This window comes from Ovis canadensis, chromosome 24 (assembly GCF_042477335.2).
Source record: "Ovis canadensis isolate MfBH-ARS-UI-01 breed Bighorn chromosome 24, ARS-UI_OviCan_v2, whole genome shotgun sequence".
Classification (NCBI taxonomy): Eukaryota; Metazoa; Chordata; class Mammalia; order Artiodactyla; family Bovidae; genus Ovis; species Ovis canadensis.
This window is the reverse complement of record NC_091268.1, coordinates 19,135,621-19,154,070: the sequence shown is the minus strand read 5'-3', so window position 1 is coordinate 19,154,070 and position 18,450 is coordinate 19,135,621. Positions and strand designations below refer to the sequence as shown.

General features: G+C 54.1%; 2 protein-coding genes across 6 annotated transcripts in view; both read left to right on the top strand.

Moving 5' to 3' along the window:
* Positions 1 to 8,727, top strand: part of GLYR1 (glyoxylate reductase 1 homolog) — a 31,498-nt gene extending 22,771 nt beyond the window's left edge. Inside the window, exons 11-16 of one of the 4 annotated variants that reach the window (XR_011252763.1) lie at positions 804 to 896; positions 1,582 to 1,683; positions 2,379 to 2,744; positions 2,858 to 3,037; positions 3,647 to 3,771; positions 6,612 to 8,727. Coding sequence is in view for 2 of the 4 variants with exons in the window: in XM_069570675.1 (XP_069426776.1) it covers positions 786 to 896; positions 1,582 to 1,683; positions 2,379 to 2,541; positions 2,858 to 3,037; positions 3,647 to 3,771; positions 6,612 to 6,686 (756 nt within the window). In the remaining 2 variants the exon portion in view is untranslated. Of the gene's footprint in view, positions 1 to 785; positions 897 to 1,581; positions 1,684 to 2,378; positions 2,745 to 2,857; positions 3,038 to 3,646; positions 3,772 to 6,611 lie in introns of all 4 variants that reach the window. The other 3 variants (XR_011252762.1, XM_069570676.1, XM_069570675.1) reach the window with 3 other exon arrangements.
* Positions 8,728 to 8,933: 206 nt separating this feature from the next.
* On the top strand, positions 8,934 to 14,985 carry ROGDI (rogdi atypical leucine zipper). Of its 2 annotated transcripts, XM_069570678.1 has the most exons (11): positions 8,934 to 9,220; positions 9,300 to 9,371; positions 10,069 to 10,151; positions 10,420 to 10,474; positions 11,178 to 11,258; positions 11,903 to 11,998; positions 13,206 to 13,304; positions 13,655 to 13,768; positions 13,845 to 13,894; positions 13,999 to 14,125; positions 14,431 to 14,985. In XM_069570678.1, the coding sequence occupies exons 1-11, from the start codon at positions 8,987 to 8,989 to the stop codon at positions 14,470 to 14,472; spliced, it is 1,053 nt and encodes a 350-aa protein (XP_069426779.1). In that variant the 5' UTR covers positions 8,934 to 8,986; the 3' UTR covers positions 14,473 to 14,985. The 2 variants fall into 2 exon arrangements, with proteins under 2 accessions (XP_069426779.1, XP_069426778.1); XM_069570677.1 differs by lacking the exons at positions 8,934 to 9,220; positions 9,300 to 9,371 and adding an exon at positions 9,647 to 9,915 and having other exon boundaries at positions 10,425 to 10,474.
* The last annotated feature ends 3,465 nt before the right edge of the window (positions 14,986 to 18,450 follow it).

Genomic DNA, 18,450 nt, shown 5'->3' with positions numbered 1-18,450 from the left:
TTTTCCAGGCAAGAGTTCTGGAGTGGGTTGCCACTTCCTTCTCCAGGGAATCTTCCAGACCCAGGGATCGAACCTGCATCTCCTGCATAGGCAGGTGGATTCTTTACCACTGAACCACCTGGGAAGTCCCTTACATGTATTTGTTGGGGTCAAATACATGTAATAATTTGTATTTATAATTGGGCCAGGAGAGCCATTAGGTAAATTCAGATATGTTTCTCAGTGAGGCAAATAAGATACAAAATCATAGGTCCAACTTATTCTAAGTACTTTTTTTAATGCCCATAGAACAAGGAAGTAGACCAAAATGTTAATGATATATTTTATGAGATATTTCAGGTGATTTTATTTTTTAAAAAAGAAAGAGTTAGTGCTTTTTGCTCCCCCACATCCCACCAGAAGCAATTCAGTAGGAAGTGGCAGCCTGTTGGCCCCAGCCCTGCTTCCCCGGCTCACACAGCACTGGGCAGATTTTGCCACAGCCAAGACAGCCACAGAGAGCTGCGGACAAGTACTGTTCACGTCCCGTTCTTGGTTCAGGAAGCCTCCAGCAGACACTTGTTTTATGCTTCCTGTGGAGCAGAATGTGGAACATGCATCCTCGGCACCAAGTTTGCAGAGATACAAGATTGTCCTTAAGGGGCTCCCGTCCACTTCCCCTTGAGCAGTCAGATTGCCTGCCTTGGGAGGCCACGCAGGAGCACTGGGTGCTGCATCTCTGGCCTGGCTAGTGTATGTGTTGTGCACTGCCTTGCAGCTCACATTAGGATCTGTGACTTTTGCAGTGTGATTTGTTCATCCAGGAGGGGGCCCGCCTAGGAAGAACCCCCGCTGAAGTCGTTTCAACTTGTGACATCACCTTTGCCTGCGTGTCGGACCCAAAGGCAGCCAAGGACGTAAGGATCCCTCCCTCCCCTCAGCGTCTCAGGTTGTGGCCAGGAACGCTGGCTGGCCTCCTCCCTTTGTCCCCTGCACACCGAGTGAGTGTCTGCATGTGGGGGGTTGGGTGTCCCATTTGGGGGCCATCTCCCATTGTGAAGGGTGTTTGCATAGACTGAACACAAGACTTCCTTTAATTCAGAACAAAGAATGAAACTGACTGGGGTCCCTGAGGTCTGTGCTGAAATGGTTCCTGACAAGCTCATGTGTTCCTGGTGAGCTGGAAGCTTTGAGGCTGAGTGTGGCTTTGGTCCATGTGCCAAGTTCCTATATTTAGCTATCACTGTATTTGTATGCTTTAAAAGTTCAAGTGCAGTAGTTATCTTGTTGAACTCGTGACTAAACTAATCCAGGTAAATCCAAAAAAGCTAAAAAATAAATACTGGCCTTTAATCTTTTCAATGGGAGGCTTTTAATGAAGAGAAATACACATATATTCTTTCTGAAGGTAAATGGGAACATAACATAAATTCTTCTCTTTCCCTTGCTTATTTACATGCTCTTCCCTTTTGAGCTTTAATAATTAGCTTCTGTTTGGGAAATGAGCCAAAAAAAATCAGCAAGTCTTGACCTTAGGTCTGAGGGTCTCCTGGGTGTCTGGCTGGGAGCCTGGGCTATTGCTCCTCCCTTGTGTCCCCACAGCTGGTGCTGGGCCCCAGTGGCGTGCTTCAGGGGATCCGCCCCGGGAAGTGCTACGTGGACATGTCGACGGTGGACGCTGACACAGTCACCGAGCTGGCCCAGGTAGCAGCCTCGTTCAGGCTGGCCCTCCAGTGTCCTTTCAGTTGGAGCCCAAGACCCAGGCTTACCATACCCCAGTGTGGGTCACATAGTTACTCCAGAGCCACAGCAGAGACTGTGGGATTCTAGCCTGTTTTCACTCTCTGCCTTCAAGTCTACAGCTGGTCTGCATGGCTGAAACAGAAGTGCTTCTTAGCTGGGAGAGGCATCAGGTCCCGTAGCCACTAGCCTTTCAGTTGGAAGCAGTCCAAGCTGCCAGCAGGGTCTTTGTGGTTTAAACAGCTTTCTGCAGTTAGTACTAGCAGAATATTCCCCCACCCTGAGCCTCTAGGCCACGGTGAGAAGATGGTGACTAGTGGCCCATGTGTGTTCAAAGAGTGGCTGAAATCAAAGAAGGGCAGTGTCTGTCCTAGAAAGTGTGGTCGGCCAAGCCGTAGTGTGATCATGTTGATGATATCTTTGTAATGGGAGCCTCTGAGGACCCCCAGCTCCTCGCTGTCTCCTTCATGGGATTCAGGCATCTGGTGGAGGACAGTCTGCTGGCCCTCCCCCAGCATCAGCCCAGTACCTTGGTACATGCGTCTGCTTTGGGGCTCAGTGTGGAGGGCCTAGTGCTCCAGTCCCTGCGTGCTCCTTACTTCCTGCCCAAGACCCTCTTGAGAGGCACAGCCTCCAGAAGCTGTGACTTTCCTTTCCAGGTGATTGTGTCCAGGGGGGGCCGCTTTCTGGAAGCCCCGGTCTCAGGGAATCAGCAGCTGTCTAATGATGGGATGTTGGTGATCTTAGCGGCCGGAGACAGGGGCTTGTATGAGGACTGCAGCAGCTGCTTCCAGGCAATGGGGAAGACCTCCTTCTTTCTAGGTAACATGCCTGCCCACCCGTCAGGCCACTGCAGGCCTGGAGGCTGGGTGGGCCACAACCCCTCTAGACCACCCTGAGGACAGCGTCAGTCCCGCACGGCCTCTCTGCCTGGGGCCCCCGTGGGAAGGTTTCTTTGACTTGCACAGTCAGTGCCTGCAAGGAGGAAGAGCCAGAAGGGTCAGAGCCAGTTCTGTCAGGGGCAGGTGAATGGGGCCTCCCCTGGGTGTAGAGGTGGGTCCAGGCAGGGTTGAGGGTGGGCAGAAATCCCTCCCCGTGGGACTCCTGGGATGTGACTGCAGTTGTTTGCCCTGGGCAGGTGAGGTTGGCAACGCAGCTAAGATGATGCTGATTGTGAACATGGTCCAGGGGAGCTTCATGGCCACCATTGCAGAGGGGCTCACCCTGGCCCAAGTGACAGGCCAGTCCCAGCAGACACTCTTGGACATCCTCAATCAGGGACAGTTGGCCAGCATCTTCCTGGACCAGAAGTGCCAAAGTAAGTTGCCTTTGACCACTCTTGTTGTGTTTTAGTTTTGGTTCTAGCTGGGGAGCTGGGTCAAGCAGCCATCACAGAACAGTGTCTTTGGGAGCTCCTTCTGTGTGAATGACACATCCTCTCCAGTCTGGCCCCCAGGCAAAGTGAAGTGAAAGTCGCTCAGTCGTGTCTGACTCTTTGCGACCTCATGAGCTATACAGTCCATGAGGAATTCTCCAGGCCAGAATACTGGGGTGGGTTGCCTTTCCTTTCTCCAGGGGATCTTCCCAACCCAGGGATTGAACCCAGGTCTCCTCATTGCAGGTGAATTCTTTACCAGTTGAGCCACAAGGGAAGCCCAAGAATACTGGAGTGGGGAGCCTCCAGATCCTTTCTCCAGTGGATCTTCCTGACCCAGGAATTGAACTGGGGTCTCCTGCACTGCAGGCAGATTCTTTACCAGCTGAGCTCTGAGGGAAGCCCCATAGGATTTGGGGGTGCAGGCTGGGAACTTGTCTCTTGGGTGTCTGAGGAGTAGGAAATGCTAGGTGTTGAGCCCTGACAGTGCTCCAGATGCTTTTTTATTTAGGATCCTTTTAATTCTTCTGGTGAATGCCTTTCCCTCCTCAGATATCCTGCAAGGAAACTTTAAGCCCGATTTCTACCTGAAATACATTCAGAAGGATCTCCGCTTAGCCATTGCGCTAGGTGATGCCGTCAACCATCCGACCCCCATGGCTGCTGCAGCCAATGAGGTAACTGCAGGAGGCTGTGGGTGGGGCCTGCAGACTTCCCTTGTTCCCTTGCACTGCCCCTTCTGCCGACTTTGCCTTGGCTTGGCCGTGTCTGACCTCTCCAGGGGGAGTCTTAGGTTGTTAATTTTAGGCTTTCCTTTTCTGAAGTTGTATGTCTCCTCCAATCCATGCTGACTTTGCTGGGAATTCGTTGACCTGTGGGTTACTTAAAAGTGTGTCAAATATGAGTAAAAATCCTAAAGGATTTCCTAGATATCGAATGGTTATTGATTTCTAATGTATCTTTGTGGTCAAAAAATACACTCCGTGTGGCTTTTACCTCTTTGCATCAATTCGGACCTGTTTTGTGGCCCAGCAGACGGTCGGTCTTGGTGGGTGTACCACATTCATATTCACTTAAGAAGACTGTGTGTTCTACAGTGGGTGCTGTGTTCGGCATGTATCAGTTAGGTCGAGATAGTTGGTAGTGTTTTTTCAGATCATCATTACTGACCTTTTTCTCCAGTTCTTTTAATTGCCGAGAAAGGGATGTTAAAATCTCCAGCTGTTATTGTGGGATTATCTGTTTCCCCTTTAATTTTGTCCATTTCGCTTAGTATCTTCGGAAGTTTTTGTTAGTGGGCCTTAGCCATTTATGATTGTACTGTCTTCCTGATGAATTTGCCCTCTTGTTATTAAGAAGTGTCCCTGTTGATCTTTGTCTTGAAGTCTGTCGTCAGACTTTCATATGGCCACTATGGCCTTCTCAGGTTTACAGTTTCCATGCGTTCTATCTTTTATTTCAATCTAACAGAAGTATAATCTTTCAGAAAAACAGCTGAGCAGTATTCATCTTTGAATTGCAGTGAGAACCACATGTTGTGAGACACATACATATATACATCATGTGGATTCATTTTAGAAGTTCTCTCTTCCAAGCGCTGTAAGCCGCATGCATTTTTATCCAAGTTAAATAGAGGTCTCTAGTGGCTTTTCCTGTAGAGGCAAAGAAATACAGATACACAGTACTGGGGGGCTCCCTGAGGGTCTAGTGGTCAGGGCTCTCTGCTCCCACTGGTGGGGCCAGCTGAGCAGTGCAGCCAAAAATCAGTGAAAAAACGCAGTGCCGCTCTCTTCAAACCTGCCTTTCCATGGTCGATGATCTTCTGTCCTTGAATTCTGCGTCTCTCTCTCTTCCTTGTCTGTCTGAACATCTGAGTACTTCTTCACTCTTCCAGGCTGCAGTACAGTTTCTGATTCCTCTTGTCGTACCTTCAGGTTCTCTCTTGGCAGTGAAGTTCCTGGCTGTTGTATAGTTTTTCGCTGATAAGTTTGTCTGTAACTGGTTACTTCTGAAGGGTTCTGTGGTATCTTATGTTGGGAGCAATTCTCTGCGAGGTGATTTCCACTTGCCCCTCCCTGACTCTACAGGATTCATGGACTTGGAAACAGACATTTTGGTTCAAAGTGCATCATCTTTATTTTTGTCTTTTCTCTCGGGATTACTGTATGCATCTTAACTTCACGTCCTAGATTGGCCCTGTCGTAAAATGTGTATCCATTTACCACTGCCTTCCTCTCATCCTTGGGAGCATTGTTCCTTGGCCTGGGCACCACTGGCACTTGCTATGGGAGCTGTCCAGTGTATTGTAGCCTCCCTGTCCTCTACCCACTGGATGTGATTGCACCCCCTTGGTTGATAGGAGATGTCTCCAGACATCACCAAATGTCGCTCCAGATGGGGAGCAAAAGGACCCCAGGTTGAGAACCCTTGCTTTACTGTACACATGTCCTATATGTTATGTTTGCTTTGATTTTTAAGCTCACCATTTTTGGAGTGTCTCGCTTTAGTAGTCGTATGAATTCTAAAGACATTCAGAGAAAAGATAAGTTTCTGTTTCTCTACCATTTCCTTTCCTTTCCTTTCCTTTCTGAAGAATTGAATTTCTCTCTGGTATTGTTTCTCGTTCAGCTGGGAGAACTTGCTTTAGCATTTCCTGAACGCAGGTCTGCTGTCAACAATTAGTTCTCTTTTATCTGAAAAAGGCCTTTATTTAGCCTTTGTTCTGAGTTCACAGCTATACCCAAGGTGTAATGGACATCAATCATGATGACTCCAACTGAACTATGTTTAAAAATAGAAAAAAAATACACCTGTGTCCAGCTGCATTTTTCAACATGCCTGGACATTGCCCTGCCCTTATTGAACAATGGTTTTTCTAAGTTTTCTCACACTCTTTCATATTCACCTGGTGCCTTTAGAGTGGCTGTTAATTGCCAGGGACCGTCCTAGGCTCTGGGGACATAGGACAGCCCCTTCTCTTCCTTGTAGAGATTACGTTCTAATGGAAGGAGGCACCAGGTAAGCACATAAATGTTTCGACAAGGAAGAACTGCAGGAGGTTAGAATTGTGAATAAAATGGAGCAGAGTAAAGGGATGGAGGTGGCCGGGTCAAGTGGCACAGCTGGCACTTCAGATGGATGACGGGGAAGGCCCTGGAGCTGATGGGGCAGGACAGGGGCCGCAGCCTCGGAGCATCTTCAGATGGAAGGGATGTGATTGTAACTACTAACCAGTGTTGAGCCCTGCCTCCGAGCACTTTACATCCCTCAGTCCATTTAACCTTCGCCGTAACCCTGTTAGCCTCCCCATGAAATCAAGAAGCAGTGCTGGAGGCACAGAGAAACTGAGGTACTTAGTCCAAGGTCAGGCCAAATCTGGGAGATCCAGGAGTCACACCCAGACAGCCTGGGCTCCAGAACCTACCCACCTAACCACACCTAGAACCCCTCTAGGAAGCAGATCTGTCTGTAAGTCAGCTCTGTGGCCAGACTAAGCCTGTGTTGTTTTTTTTTCCAGGTGTACAAAAGAGCCAAGGCACTGGACCAGTCTGACAATGACATGTCCGCCGTGTACCGAGCCTATATACACTAAGTCCTTGACCCCATCCCACCCCTATCTTCCCTCTGACCCCCTCTTCCTCACACGGAGTTGGGGTCCTGGGACTTAACTCTGGACCAGTCCACCTGTCTCCATCTCCTTTTATACAGACTTTGAGACTTGCCATGAGCACAGCACACAGCATCGCTCCTCCCCTGGAGGTCCTGGAGAGAGGAGGGGTGTCAGCAGGAGTGGCCTGTGGGAAGGCTCTTGAGCTGGGCACTGGCCATGGACTAGGTGGCTGTGTGTTCTCACACACACACCCCACACACACACACACACCACACTGGCTCTTGCCCCAGGATAGAAGCTGCCCAGAAACTGCTGCCTGGCTTTTTTGTTTTCCCTTCTTCCGAGCTGTCTTATCTCAGACCCTTCCAGTTGAGGAACTCGAGTCAGCAGTGAGAACTGGAAGCTTTCGCACTGCTTCCCTCAGAGCAAAGAGGCTGTGGTTTTATCCACTGTCCCCCACTGGATTCCACGCGAAGAGAGGCTCTAGGCTACAATGAGCCAGCAAGACTCTTAAACAGAGGGTCGCATGGCCCCTCCAACCTCAGGTGATTCGCTGATGAGGATTGTCACGTTCAAGCTACCAGTGTGCAACCACCTCTCCATAAATGCCTTTGTGAGCTGAAAAGAGATGGACACAGTCAAGCAAAGACAGGGCTCTGGCTTTCCAGGGAAAGTGACAAACAGCCCACCATAGGCAGGCCTCCTGGAAGCCTGCTCTCCTCACTGCTTTTGCGCGCCTGTCCCAGAAGTCACTGTCACTGCGGAGCCTGGGCCGTTGTAGTATTTGGATATGCATTCCAGCCCTTGGGAAGGGGTCCTGAGGGCAACCACTGAGGAGTGACTGGGGGAAGGGGCTTCCTTCCTGTTTCCGTTACGCCACAGACCCTCCACCTGGTTCTGAAGAACCACTCTGACCCAGGTCCCCTCACAGCAGTCCCCCCTTTTCCAGCCTGTCCCTGCACAAGTCCTCTGTGTTGCCCACCTCTCCATTCGCCTCCCTTCCCCCTTTCCTCCCATGGAGACAGTGTTTCATTCTGTCTGTTCCTCCGTTGGCCCATACCCAGCCTGACCAATGACAACCATTTCTTAGGTTCAGCTCTTGAAACAGAAATGAGTGTCTTCACTTAAGCCAGCAGCTTGGTCTTCGGTGCTTTCAGGGCCCTGGGGTCTGTCAGGAGAGAAGAGGAGATCTAGGCTTGACGTTACCAGAGCTCGCTGACCCTTGGAGGTGAATCAGCATTTCTCCTTGGATAGGGGACCACAGGGGCTTGGAACGTGGCATGAGAACAAGGAGAAGTCGCCTAAAGGATGTCAGTGTTCTCTCCGCCTGCATGGGTTGGATTCTCCAAAGTCAGGCTGTGCGGAAGTTCAGCGTTTGTAGTGAATATACAGTGATAAACACAATTTGAGGTGGCCACGCTGGTGTGTGCCCCTCCCCCTTGCAGCTTTGGCCCTTTTTCCACTGATCAGAACCCAGGATAGGGGATCTCAGAAAACATGGGGATGGGGAGGGCAAGGGAGATGCCTGTGGTTTTTGACACAGTTGTTAATTTCACTGGGATTTTGAATTCTTTTCTGTCTGAACACAAAGCCTGTTCTAGTCCTATAGCGGGACACTGGGGGGTGGGGGTTGGGGAAGATGCTGTAATGAAACTGGTTAGTCAATGTTGTCTTAATATTGTTGACAATTCTGTAAAGTTCCTTTTTATGAATATTTTTGTTTAAGCTATTTCACCTTTGTTTTTTGAGATCCTTCCCTCTTAAGGAGAAAATGTGACACTTGTGAAAAGCTTGTAAGAAAGCCCCTCTTCCACCACCCCTCCCTTTTTTTTCCTTTGAACCTTTAAATGACAAATCTTCTAGGTAATTAAGGTTGTGAATTTTTATTTTTGCTTTGTTTTTAATGAACATTTGTCTTTCAGAATAGGATTGTGTGATAATGTTTAAATGGCAAAAACATGATTTTGTGCAATTAACAAAAAGCTACTGCAAGCAAAATAAAAAACGTTTCTTGGTAACACAACTGTGACCTTGGTAGGGTGGTCTGCGCCCTGACACCGAGCACCACTCGGGAGAGAAGGGGGGGTTGTCCTCCGGGACAAACTGAGCTAGGAGACGAGACCCGGCGGGAACCAGCTGACCCGGTGGCCAGTTGCCGGGTGCGGCGAGAGCGAGCCATACCGCCGGCCAATCGCCGAGCGCGCCTAGTGCAGGGCGTCCTATCAGAGCCGAGGAGGGGCGGGACGAGCGAGCGCCGCGCCCTGGCGGGTGAACCGCTGCGGATGCTGAAGCCAGAGCTCGCAGCGCCGCGGTGTTCGGCGCGAGCCGGCGTGGGCAGGTCCCCGGCGCTCTCGGGGTTGCGAGCTGGGGGCGTGGCGGGCGCCCGCGCAGCCAATCGGCGGCGAGGGTGGGCCCGGGCGCCGCCAGCTGACCGAGCACCCGCGACGGTCGCTGGGCAGCGAGCGACAGCGATGGCGACCGTGATGGCAGCGACGGCGGCGGAGCGGGCGGTGCTGGTGAGGCGCGCGGGCCGGGCCGGGCCAGGCGGGAGGTGGCCGCGGGCCGGGGCGGCTGACAGCGGGCCTATCCCCACAGGAGGAGGAGTTCCGCTGGCTGTTACACGACGAGGTGCACGCCGTGCTGAGGCAACTGCAGGACATCCTCAAGGTAACCTCGAGGACCTGTGCGGGCGCCCCCTCTCCCCCAGCGCGACTTCCCCCTCGGCCTCCCGCGGCTGCTGCGTACCCGACGCGCGGTGTTCAGACCAGGCCCTGCCCTCAGGCCCCGGACTCAGTCCTAGGACTTAAAAAGCGTCTAACCCGGGGCGCCAGCAGATAATTACCCAGTTCCACAAGCCGTCCTGCCAGGGCTGCGGGCCTGGATTGAGCCCCGGAGTCGGGGAAGCTACCCTTTGAAATTGACGTTTAATCTCCTATCTGAAGGACCCAGCATTTTGACCTCAGCCAAGTCCTCGATCTCTCTGGACCTCCCCTTTGCGAAAAGGAGATAGCAGTACCGCCCTCAGGGCTGTTGTGAAGATTTAAAAAAAACAGCCAATGGAAATACAAAAAAATGCCCAGGCGGTGCCTGATAAGGCCGGAATTACCGGTTGCCATGACTACTGTCTTCTCAGACTTTGCTCCCCACTTCCAAGCTCGTCAACCAAACGGGGAGGGTGTCTCTGGGTCCTCTATCCTGTATGGGACACACGGTAGGCCCCCAGGGAATGTGGAAGGAGCCGGTATGGGTTCAGGTAGGACCTGAAATTGGCCGTGGGGGAGGGGCCCTGGGAGCGGGGCTTATGGAGCAAAGGCTCGGCTGGAGTAGGTGAGCTTGGTTTACCCGACTCTCCTTTGCCCCTCAGGAGGCCTCGCTCCGCTTCACTCTGCCAGGCTCAGGCACCGAGGGGCCCACGAAGCAGGAAAACTTTGTCTTGGGCAGCTGTGGGTGAGCCTGGGCTGGGTAGAAACCGTGGTGGGGTTGAGGGGTGGACTTCTGGGAGGAGGGACCCTTGGGGATACCCTCTAGGACTGGTGGCGTGGCCACAGCCCTGCCCTGTGGACTGATTCCAGCTCCAGCGGCCAGAGGATGTGCAGTGGGACAGGCTGGACTATCCTGTGACAGCCCTCGGAGAGGCTGGGGTGGTGGGAGGGGGCAGCTGCAGGTGGTGGGAGGGGGCAGCTGCAGGTGCTGCTCTGACCCCCACGTGTTGTAGCACAGACCAGGTGAAGGGCGTGCTGACACTGCAGGGAGACGCGCTGAGCCAAGCGGTGAGTCCCCCTGCCCCGGCCCCTTCCCATGCCACCACAGCAGCCAACGGGCAAGAGTCAGGGGTGGGTGGGGGGCCTCCTGCTTTAGCTCAGTTCTGCCCCCAACTAGCTGTGTAACTCTGGGCAGGATCCTTGACCTCTCTGGGCCTCAATTTCCTTGTTTGAAAATGACAACAACCCCTGTAACCTGCTTCTGAGGTTGGTGTGTTACTCCTTTGAGAGGTACAGCAAGTGAGGGGGTGGGTGGTGCTTTGCACACGGCACTACCTATAGTCTGGCCCCAGGGTTAGCCTGGCCCCAGACCAACATCTTAACTCTTTCTGCACTTGATCCTGTAGCAGGTGCCAAGGCCTGGGGGAAGGTCCCCCTCCTCCTTGGGTGGGCGTTACGTCCCTTGGCACCTGCAAATGTTCTCCATCTGCCCACAACCACACACCTCCTCCCTCCCAGCAGAAGCCACCTTCCCCTTTCGTGGCTGTTTTCCCTTTCATTTCTTTGTGGTTCCTTTTGGGCCTGAGTTCCTATTTCCTGTTCCCTGTTTGCCCCCACCCAAATGGCCATGTTCTTCCCCCTCTCCCACATGGAGTGGCTCAGACCTGAGCCACCACATACACTCTGCTTCTGCCCCCTGGCTCAAGGGCTTAGAGTGGCCGGCGGCAGGAGGGCATCCTTCTGCCCGGCTTAGCCCACCCTTGCCTGGCAGGACGTGAACCTGAAGATGCCCAGGAACAACCAGCTGCTGCACTTTGCCTTCCGGGAGGACAAGCAGTGGAAACTGCAGCAGGTAACTGGGCCCTTCCCCGGCTGGGGCCCAGGGCACAAGGGCAGGCAGGAACAGGCCCTTGCAGCGCTGAGGCCTCCAGGGCTGGCCGCTGTGGGACCTCGCGGCTGCAGCAGGCTTACAGAGATGTCTCCTAGCAGTGCAGCTGGGGTGGGCAGTGCCTGGTCTCCTAGCCTGTCCTGTAATTGGACCTGGCTTCTGCCACCTCCCTCTCCCCTCTCACTGGCCAACAGCTGTTTCCACTTCACGGCCTTTGCTTGGGCTTGTCCCTCTGCCTGGAGTCCACCCCCCAGCTTTTGCCACTGCACAAGCTTCAGCTTAAGAGTTGCCTTCCCTCACCGCCGCCCGCCCCCCAATCACCTTGTTTCCCTGTGAAAGCTGAGCAGTCTATTACCTTGTGCCTTTCCTCTGTTACCCTCTGTCCTCCTTTGGAAAGTGAGCTGCAAGGGACTGGGGACCGAGCCTGCCTCACTGCATCAGCCAGGCCCAGCAGGCGGCACCCACCCCACCCCTGCTAGGAAGATAGATAGGCCCCCTCGGGGTGGGGATCCCTAGGCTGGGCCCCCAGAGACCATGGGTGTTCTGAGGCTGGCACCTTTCCCTGCCAAGGCCCAGCCCACTGACCGCTCCGTGGGCCCTGCTTTTAGATCCAAGATGCCAGGAACCACGTGAGCCAAGCCATTTACCTCCTCGCCAACCGAGATGAGAGCTACCAGTTCAGGACGGGAGCAGAGGTCCTCAAGGTGAGCCACCTCAGGAGTGGGAGAGCCCAGTTCCCTGACCACCGATCGGGCCCCTGGGAAGCTCTGCCCCCACCCTCAGGTGAAGCTGAACGTCAACCCTTCACCTCTCAGTGTACGCCATGTCCTTCCAGCCAGTTGAATGGCTCACAGCCCAGGCCCCATAAACAGATGTGGGTTCTGATCCCAGGGCCTGCACTATGAGCCAGGCCACCTCAAATCCCTTACTTAGCCATTCTGTGCCTCAGCACCCTCACCTGATAAAAGAGGGGGATAAGCTGTCATGCCTGCCATCATGACAACACGGGTGATGTTGCCTCTAATAAGCACCCAGTAGATGAGAGCTGCAGGTATTACTACCAGAAACAGAAAAGCTTCTGTATTTAACAAAGTGAATCCATGTGGTGTGAAGGGACAAGATGAACTCAGGTTCTCTGAGTTCACGCTTTAGCCCTGCCTCCGGCTTGCTGTGTGTCCTCGGGTGGTTTGCATGCCATCTCTGGGCCTGATATGAAAACTTGAAACCAGATGGACCAAAGTCCTTTTCAGAACTGTGAGTGTCCTTTGGGGTGTAATGTGCAGCCCAGTAATTCTGCCTTTCCCAGGAGCCAGGTGACCCCAGCGCCCATGGCAGCAGCTGGGTGAAGAGCTGGAAGCAGTGGGCACTGGGGCTCTGAGAGCTTTGCTCCCACGCAGAGGGAGGGGATGAGTCTCCAGACGTTCCACCATTCCCCAGCCGTGCGGCCTTGGACCTATGGAGCTTCAGTTTCCTTCCTCACCTGTGAAAACAGGGCTCCTGTCCACCTTAAGGCCTCAACTTACCCATCCCAGTGCCTCCTCAAGGAAGCCCTCCCTGACTCCTTACACCCACGCTGAGTTAGGGTCCCTCCTTCTAAGCTCCTTTACTGCCTGAACCCTCATCCTCAAAGCCCTTGGCCCCCTGGGACTGACTTCCGGGCTCCTCCACCCCAATTGGACCAGGACCCTGGATCCCAGATGGTAGAACCTTCTGGATGGGTGGTCAGCAGCTCAGATGTCCTGCCCCCACCCCCAGCTGGAGCCCGATCACCCGCATCTTTAGCAAGCCCCCTGCTGCAGGGGTTCAGGGCCTGAGTCTGTGACCCCCAGGGAAGGAATTGGGAGCTCCCATAACTTGGTTCCTTCTGATGGGGCTACCCCAGCACCGCTGTGACCAGCTCTCCTCCCCCAGCTAATGGACGCCGTGATGCTGCAGCTGACCAGAGCCCGCAACCGGCTCACTACTCCTGCCACCCTCACTCTGCCGGAGATTGCTGCCAGCGGCCTCACGGTCAGTGCCTTAGGCCCACCCCTGCTCCAGGAGAGGCGGGAGGGACACAAGGGTGCTAGGGCGTCCTGCAGGCCCCAGATTGTTGACAGAGTTTTCTGTGCAGTTTTCTTGGATTGGGTCTTTGGCTTCCATTCTGAATCCCCAAAATATATCTCCCCCTACCCCTTGGAACCGGGTCACTGGTGTCCAAGCCCAGTGGTGCAGTAAGTTACCCGGGGCACTTGGCAAGAATCAGAAGGCCCCAGTCCACGGGATGGGGACTGGGATTCCCTACCAGCAGTTGAAGGGGCGAGGGTGGGACGTGCCTGCTGGCCCTCATCCCCCCTGGATGCCCGGCCCTCCCCCCACAGCGGATGTTCGCCCCCACCCTGCCTTCTGACCTCTTGGTCAACGTCTACATCAACCTCAACAAGCTCTGCCTCACCGTGTACCAGCTGCACGCCCTGCAGCCCAATTCCACCAAGGTGAGCCCCCCACCCAGCCTGCCCTCACCCACCCTGTGGTCTCAGGCCTGACCCCATCTGATGCTTTCTTGTTTAGAATTTCCGCCCAGCTGGAGGTGCCGTACTGCACAGCCCTGGGGCCATGTTGTAAGTATGCTACCTGAGGGGGGTCTCAGGAGCGCCCCCGCCCCTCTTAGGGTGGGGCCCTGGCCCTCTGGGCCGCCCTCAGGGCCCCTCTCGTCTCCCCACAGCGAGTGGGGCACGCAGCGCCTGGAGGTGAGCCACGTGCACAAGGTGGAGTCTGTGATCCCCTGGCTCAACGACGCCCTGGTCTTCTTCACTGTCTCCCTGCAACTCTGCCAGCAGCTCAAGGATAAGGTGGGGATATGGGGTCAGGACCGGGCTGGACCTCACCCCGAGGAGGCCAGCCAATCCACGGGCCATTCAGCCCCTTCTTTTGGGGTGGGGGTGGGGATGCCAAGGGCTCCTTGTGTGTCTCCAAAGCACCCCCTGATCTTAAGCTCTGTTACACTCTCTGCGCATACCAGTTGGGGGTGGGCCATGATATCACTCGGCAACACTTGTCTTCTTCCGGCCGCTTGGCCCTTGGGTGACAGAGGCTACAGCAGGGCAGACCCCCTGGCCCGACCCCTCATCACTTCCTCCATCTCCCTCCTCCCCAGATCTCTGTGTTCTCCAGCTACTGGAGCTGCAGGCCTTTCTGAACAGAGTGCCCAAGAGCCTGTCCCCTGGGAGTGGAGCCCAGGACATCCATCCTCCCTACACCTGCCCCCCGCCCAACCAGAGTGCCAGCCAGGGCCGGGCACTGCAGGCTATTTATTTCCCCCTTCACGCTACCCTGCCTGTCACCCCTGCACAGACGGGATGGAACACTGGATCCGCTGGGAGGAAGGGACGCCGGTGGGCTTTTTGTTTTGGATGGGGAAGATGAGGAGGCACAAAGTGTCCTCCAGTCCACATCCTGGCCTCCCGACAGGGCAGGAGCTTTTGGACTTGGGCTGGAACCAGGCTCTCCTTCCTTCCCCCTTCATCTCCTGCCTGGCCCGACCCCTAGGAGGGCGAGGGGCAGCCACATACCTCTTCCCGCTTGAACCTAAGGGGTGGGCTGGGAGGGAAGAAGGACAGAAGCGCCCCTCACCACGAGCTGTAGTGTCCTTGACTGCATTCACTCAGCAGCCCTGGTGGGGCGTCCAAGAAATAAAGATTGTCTGACTTTGCCTGTGAGCCCTTCTCTGTCTGTCTGGGTGGGACCTGGCCAAGGGCCCCTGATAGTTAGCCAGGCCAAGTACCCAGTGACTTGGCCTCTCAGGTACCAAGGGGCTGAGTGGGCTGCAGCATGACATCTAAGGTCTCCTGGTAACAGCCATGCCGGCTGAAGGCTGGGGAACCCAGCAGGCATCTCAGTGAAGCCGTAGGACCTGCACTGCCCACCCTGATGGGACGAGCTCTAGACTCAGGCTTTTGCTGAACGAGGTTTTGTTATTACTCTCCAACAGGGCAAAGACAGGGAGGCAGGCACTGTCCACATTAAGGGTCCAGGTGAAGTTATCAAATCCCTGGGATGGGGTGGATTCCTGCAAGAGGCACAGGGGAGCCAGTGACTTCACTCCTTGGCCCCCTGCCCAACCTACTGCAGCTCCTCGCTGCCCCAGTGCCCACCCGGCCCCGATGCTCGGAGCTCACCTTCTGGGACCCGGAAGAGCAGCTTTGTCAGCAGGGCATGCAGGGGATACAGCCGCCACAGCCGGGAATACAGCCGCCACAGCAGGGAATACAGCCGCCACAGCCGGGAATACAGCCGCCACAGCCGGGAATACAGCCGCCACAGCCGGGAATACAGCCGCCACAGGTGTTGTTGACGACAAACAGCAGCAGGAGCACTATGACCACTGTGGACAGGACAGTGGTCCAGATAAAGCCCTGGGCCTGGGAGGCTGATGGGGGCCGGGGCTGAGCCGCACTCACCGAAGCCGAAGACAAAGGCGATGGTCCACTTAGAGTGGAAGAGCAGGATCGTCCAGTCCATCTCAGCTGGGAGGCCCTGGCTGCCACCTGCTCCAGCGCCCCCCTGCCCCACAGAGGGCCCCTCAGAATCCTGGCTTCACTGGGGCTGCTGCAGGCCAGCCCTTGCACTGTCCTCCCACACCGCCCTCTGGAGCCTCACCCCTACCCTGTCTCTCTCCTGCACCTCTCCTGACCCTGGCCTAGGCAACCCCCTTCCCGCGTGCCCCCTAAAGCAGCCCCATCCCTGGACCCCCACCTGCCTTGGAACTGCCCCAGGTAGCTCCTAGGTCTAGGGAGCACGGATTGCCTCCAGCTTCCAGGTCCACAGGACCTGAGGCCTTAGCAACCTGTCCCGCCTCCCACCACTCCCCCAGCACAACCCCGCCCCCCAGGAGCTCAAGCAAGGGCGGGCCCTGTGCCCCACAGCTGTGCTTCCTGCCTCTGAACCTCCGCGAGTGCTGCGGGAGCAGGCAAGAGGCCACAGGCCTGGCGGCCTCTTCACTCTGGGTCACTTTTTCTCAAAAGACCAGAGTAGCAACCTGAAACAGTTTGGCCCTCAGCTGCTGTTAGCTTCACAGGTGAAAAAAAGACAGAAAAAGACGGTAGTGGGTTGGAGGGATCAGTTCAGTTCAGTAGCTCAGTCGTGTCTGACTCTGCGACCCCATGGACTGCAGCACGTCAGGGCTCCCTGTCCATCACCAACTCCCGGAGTTTACCCAAACTCGTCCATTGCATTGGTGATACCATCCAACCATACCATCCTCTGTCATCCCCTTCTCCTCCTGCCCTCAATCCTTCCCAGCATCCAGGTCTTTTCCAATGAGTCACTTATTTGCATCAGGTGGTCAAAGTATTGGAGTTTCACCTTCAACATAGTCCTTCCAGTGAACACCCAGGACTGATCTCCTTTAGGATGGACTCGTTGGATCTCCTGGCAGTCCAAGGGACTCTCAAGAGTCTTCTCCAACACCACAGTTCAAAAGCATCAATTCTTCGGCGCTCAGCTTTCTTTACAGTCCAACTCACATCCATACATGACCACTGGAAAAACCATAGCCTTGACTAGACGGACCTTCGTTGGCAAAGTAATGTCTCTGCTTTTTAACATGCTGTCTAGGTTGGTCATAACTTTCCTTCTAAGGAGTAAGCGTCTTTTAATTTCATGGGTTAGAGGGATAGAGGGAGGTAAAAATGGAGACAAAGTGGTGGGGGGAGGGAGAAGCAGTTACCTGTCCACCACCCGTGCCTGGGCAGCTGTCTTGTGCCTGGTGGCACAGCTGTAGCCTCCAGGGTTCTCACCATCCTGACCCTCACGATGACCCCGCAAGATGATAGTTAAGGTCGCTTGCATGAGCTCTCTCCCCAGAAACTGGGGCCTGGGGCCCTTGACACAGCAGCTGGAGGCAGCTCTCACCAACCTCCTGCCCCCATAGCAGGGGCCAGGCCATGTCAGCACTTGGGACTGGCTGTAAACCAGGTGAGCACACCTGCTTGTCCCTTGGGCTTACAGTCTTGCTGGGAAAACCTGTTGGCTAGCATTAGGCTCTGCCTGACCCTACATGGGTTCACCTTTGTTTACTGCACTTTCACAGATAGTATGTTTTTTTGACAGATTGAAGGTTTGTGCCACCTTGAATTGAGTGAGTCTTGTTGGCTGCATTCTTCCAGCAGCATTTGGAAACTTTCATTGTTACTATATTTGCTAGGGCAATCTGTGATTAGTGATCTTTGATGTTGTTTGACATTTTTCAGCAGAGTACTTTTCAGTTAAAATTTGTACATTTAGACACAATGCTGTTGCACACTTAATAGACTACAGTATAGTGCAAACAGCTTTTATGTGCCCTGGGAAACCAAAAAAATCCATGAGAATCATTTTATTGTAGTATTTGCTTTATCGTGAGATTCCCACTCCAGAATTCTTGCCTGGAGAATCCCATGGACAGAGGAGTCTGGCGGGCTACAATCCATGGGGCTGCAAAAAGTCGGACATGACTGAGAGACCTAACACTTGCTTTATCGTAGTGGTCTTGAACTGAGAAGAATGCCTGTGCATACATTACCCAGTTTATTCCTCACGGCAGTCCTCAAGTGGGTATATTTGCTAGTCCCCTTTTACAGATGTGTACACTGAGGCCTTGAGAAGTTCACCAGCTAGTTCAGGTCATACATGTAATGTGTTCATTTCCTGTTGTTGCTGTGACATACTACTGTATGCCAACTTAGTGACATAATGCAAGTGTATCATCTTACAGTTCTGGAGATCAAGGTCTAAAATGACTGGGTAGGACGGCTTTCCTCCTGTAGATCCCCCAGGGGAGAATCCATTCCTCGGCTCTTCCAGCTTCTAGAAGCCTCGCACCCCTGTTCCTTGGTTCATGCCCCATCCCCATCCTCACACCTCTGGCTCTGCCCTTCCTGCCTCCCTCTCATAAGCATCCCTGTGATTGGTCCATAGAATCATCTCCCCATCAAAATCCTTAATCACATCTGCAAAGTCCCTTTTGCCACGTAAGGTAACATATTCAGGAGTTCAGATAAGAATGTCTTTGGGCACCATGATTCTTCCGATCACACCCAACCAGCAGGGAACTCAGAACCCAGGCATTCAAACCCTGGAGCCCTTGACCACCATAACAGAGTCTCCTGTGCTGGGATCCTTGTCTTAAACCCTCCAT

Coding starts and splice junctions, on each gene's coding strand:
- ROGDI (XM_069570678.1), top strand. CDS start 8,987: ATGCTGAAGCCAGAGCTCGCAGCGCCGCGGTGTTCGGCGCGAGCCGGC. Junction 10,152..10,419: donor TTTGTCTTGGGCAGCTGTGG/GTGAGCCTGGGC, acceptor CACGTGTTGTAG/CACAGACCAGGTGAAGGGCG. Junction 13,895..13,998: donor CACAGCCCTGGGGCCATGTT/GTAAGTATGCTA, acceptor GTCTCCCCACAG/CGAGTGGGGCACGCAGCGCC.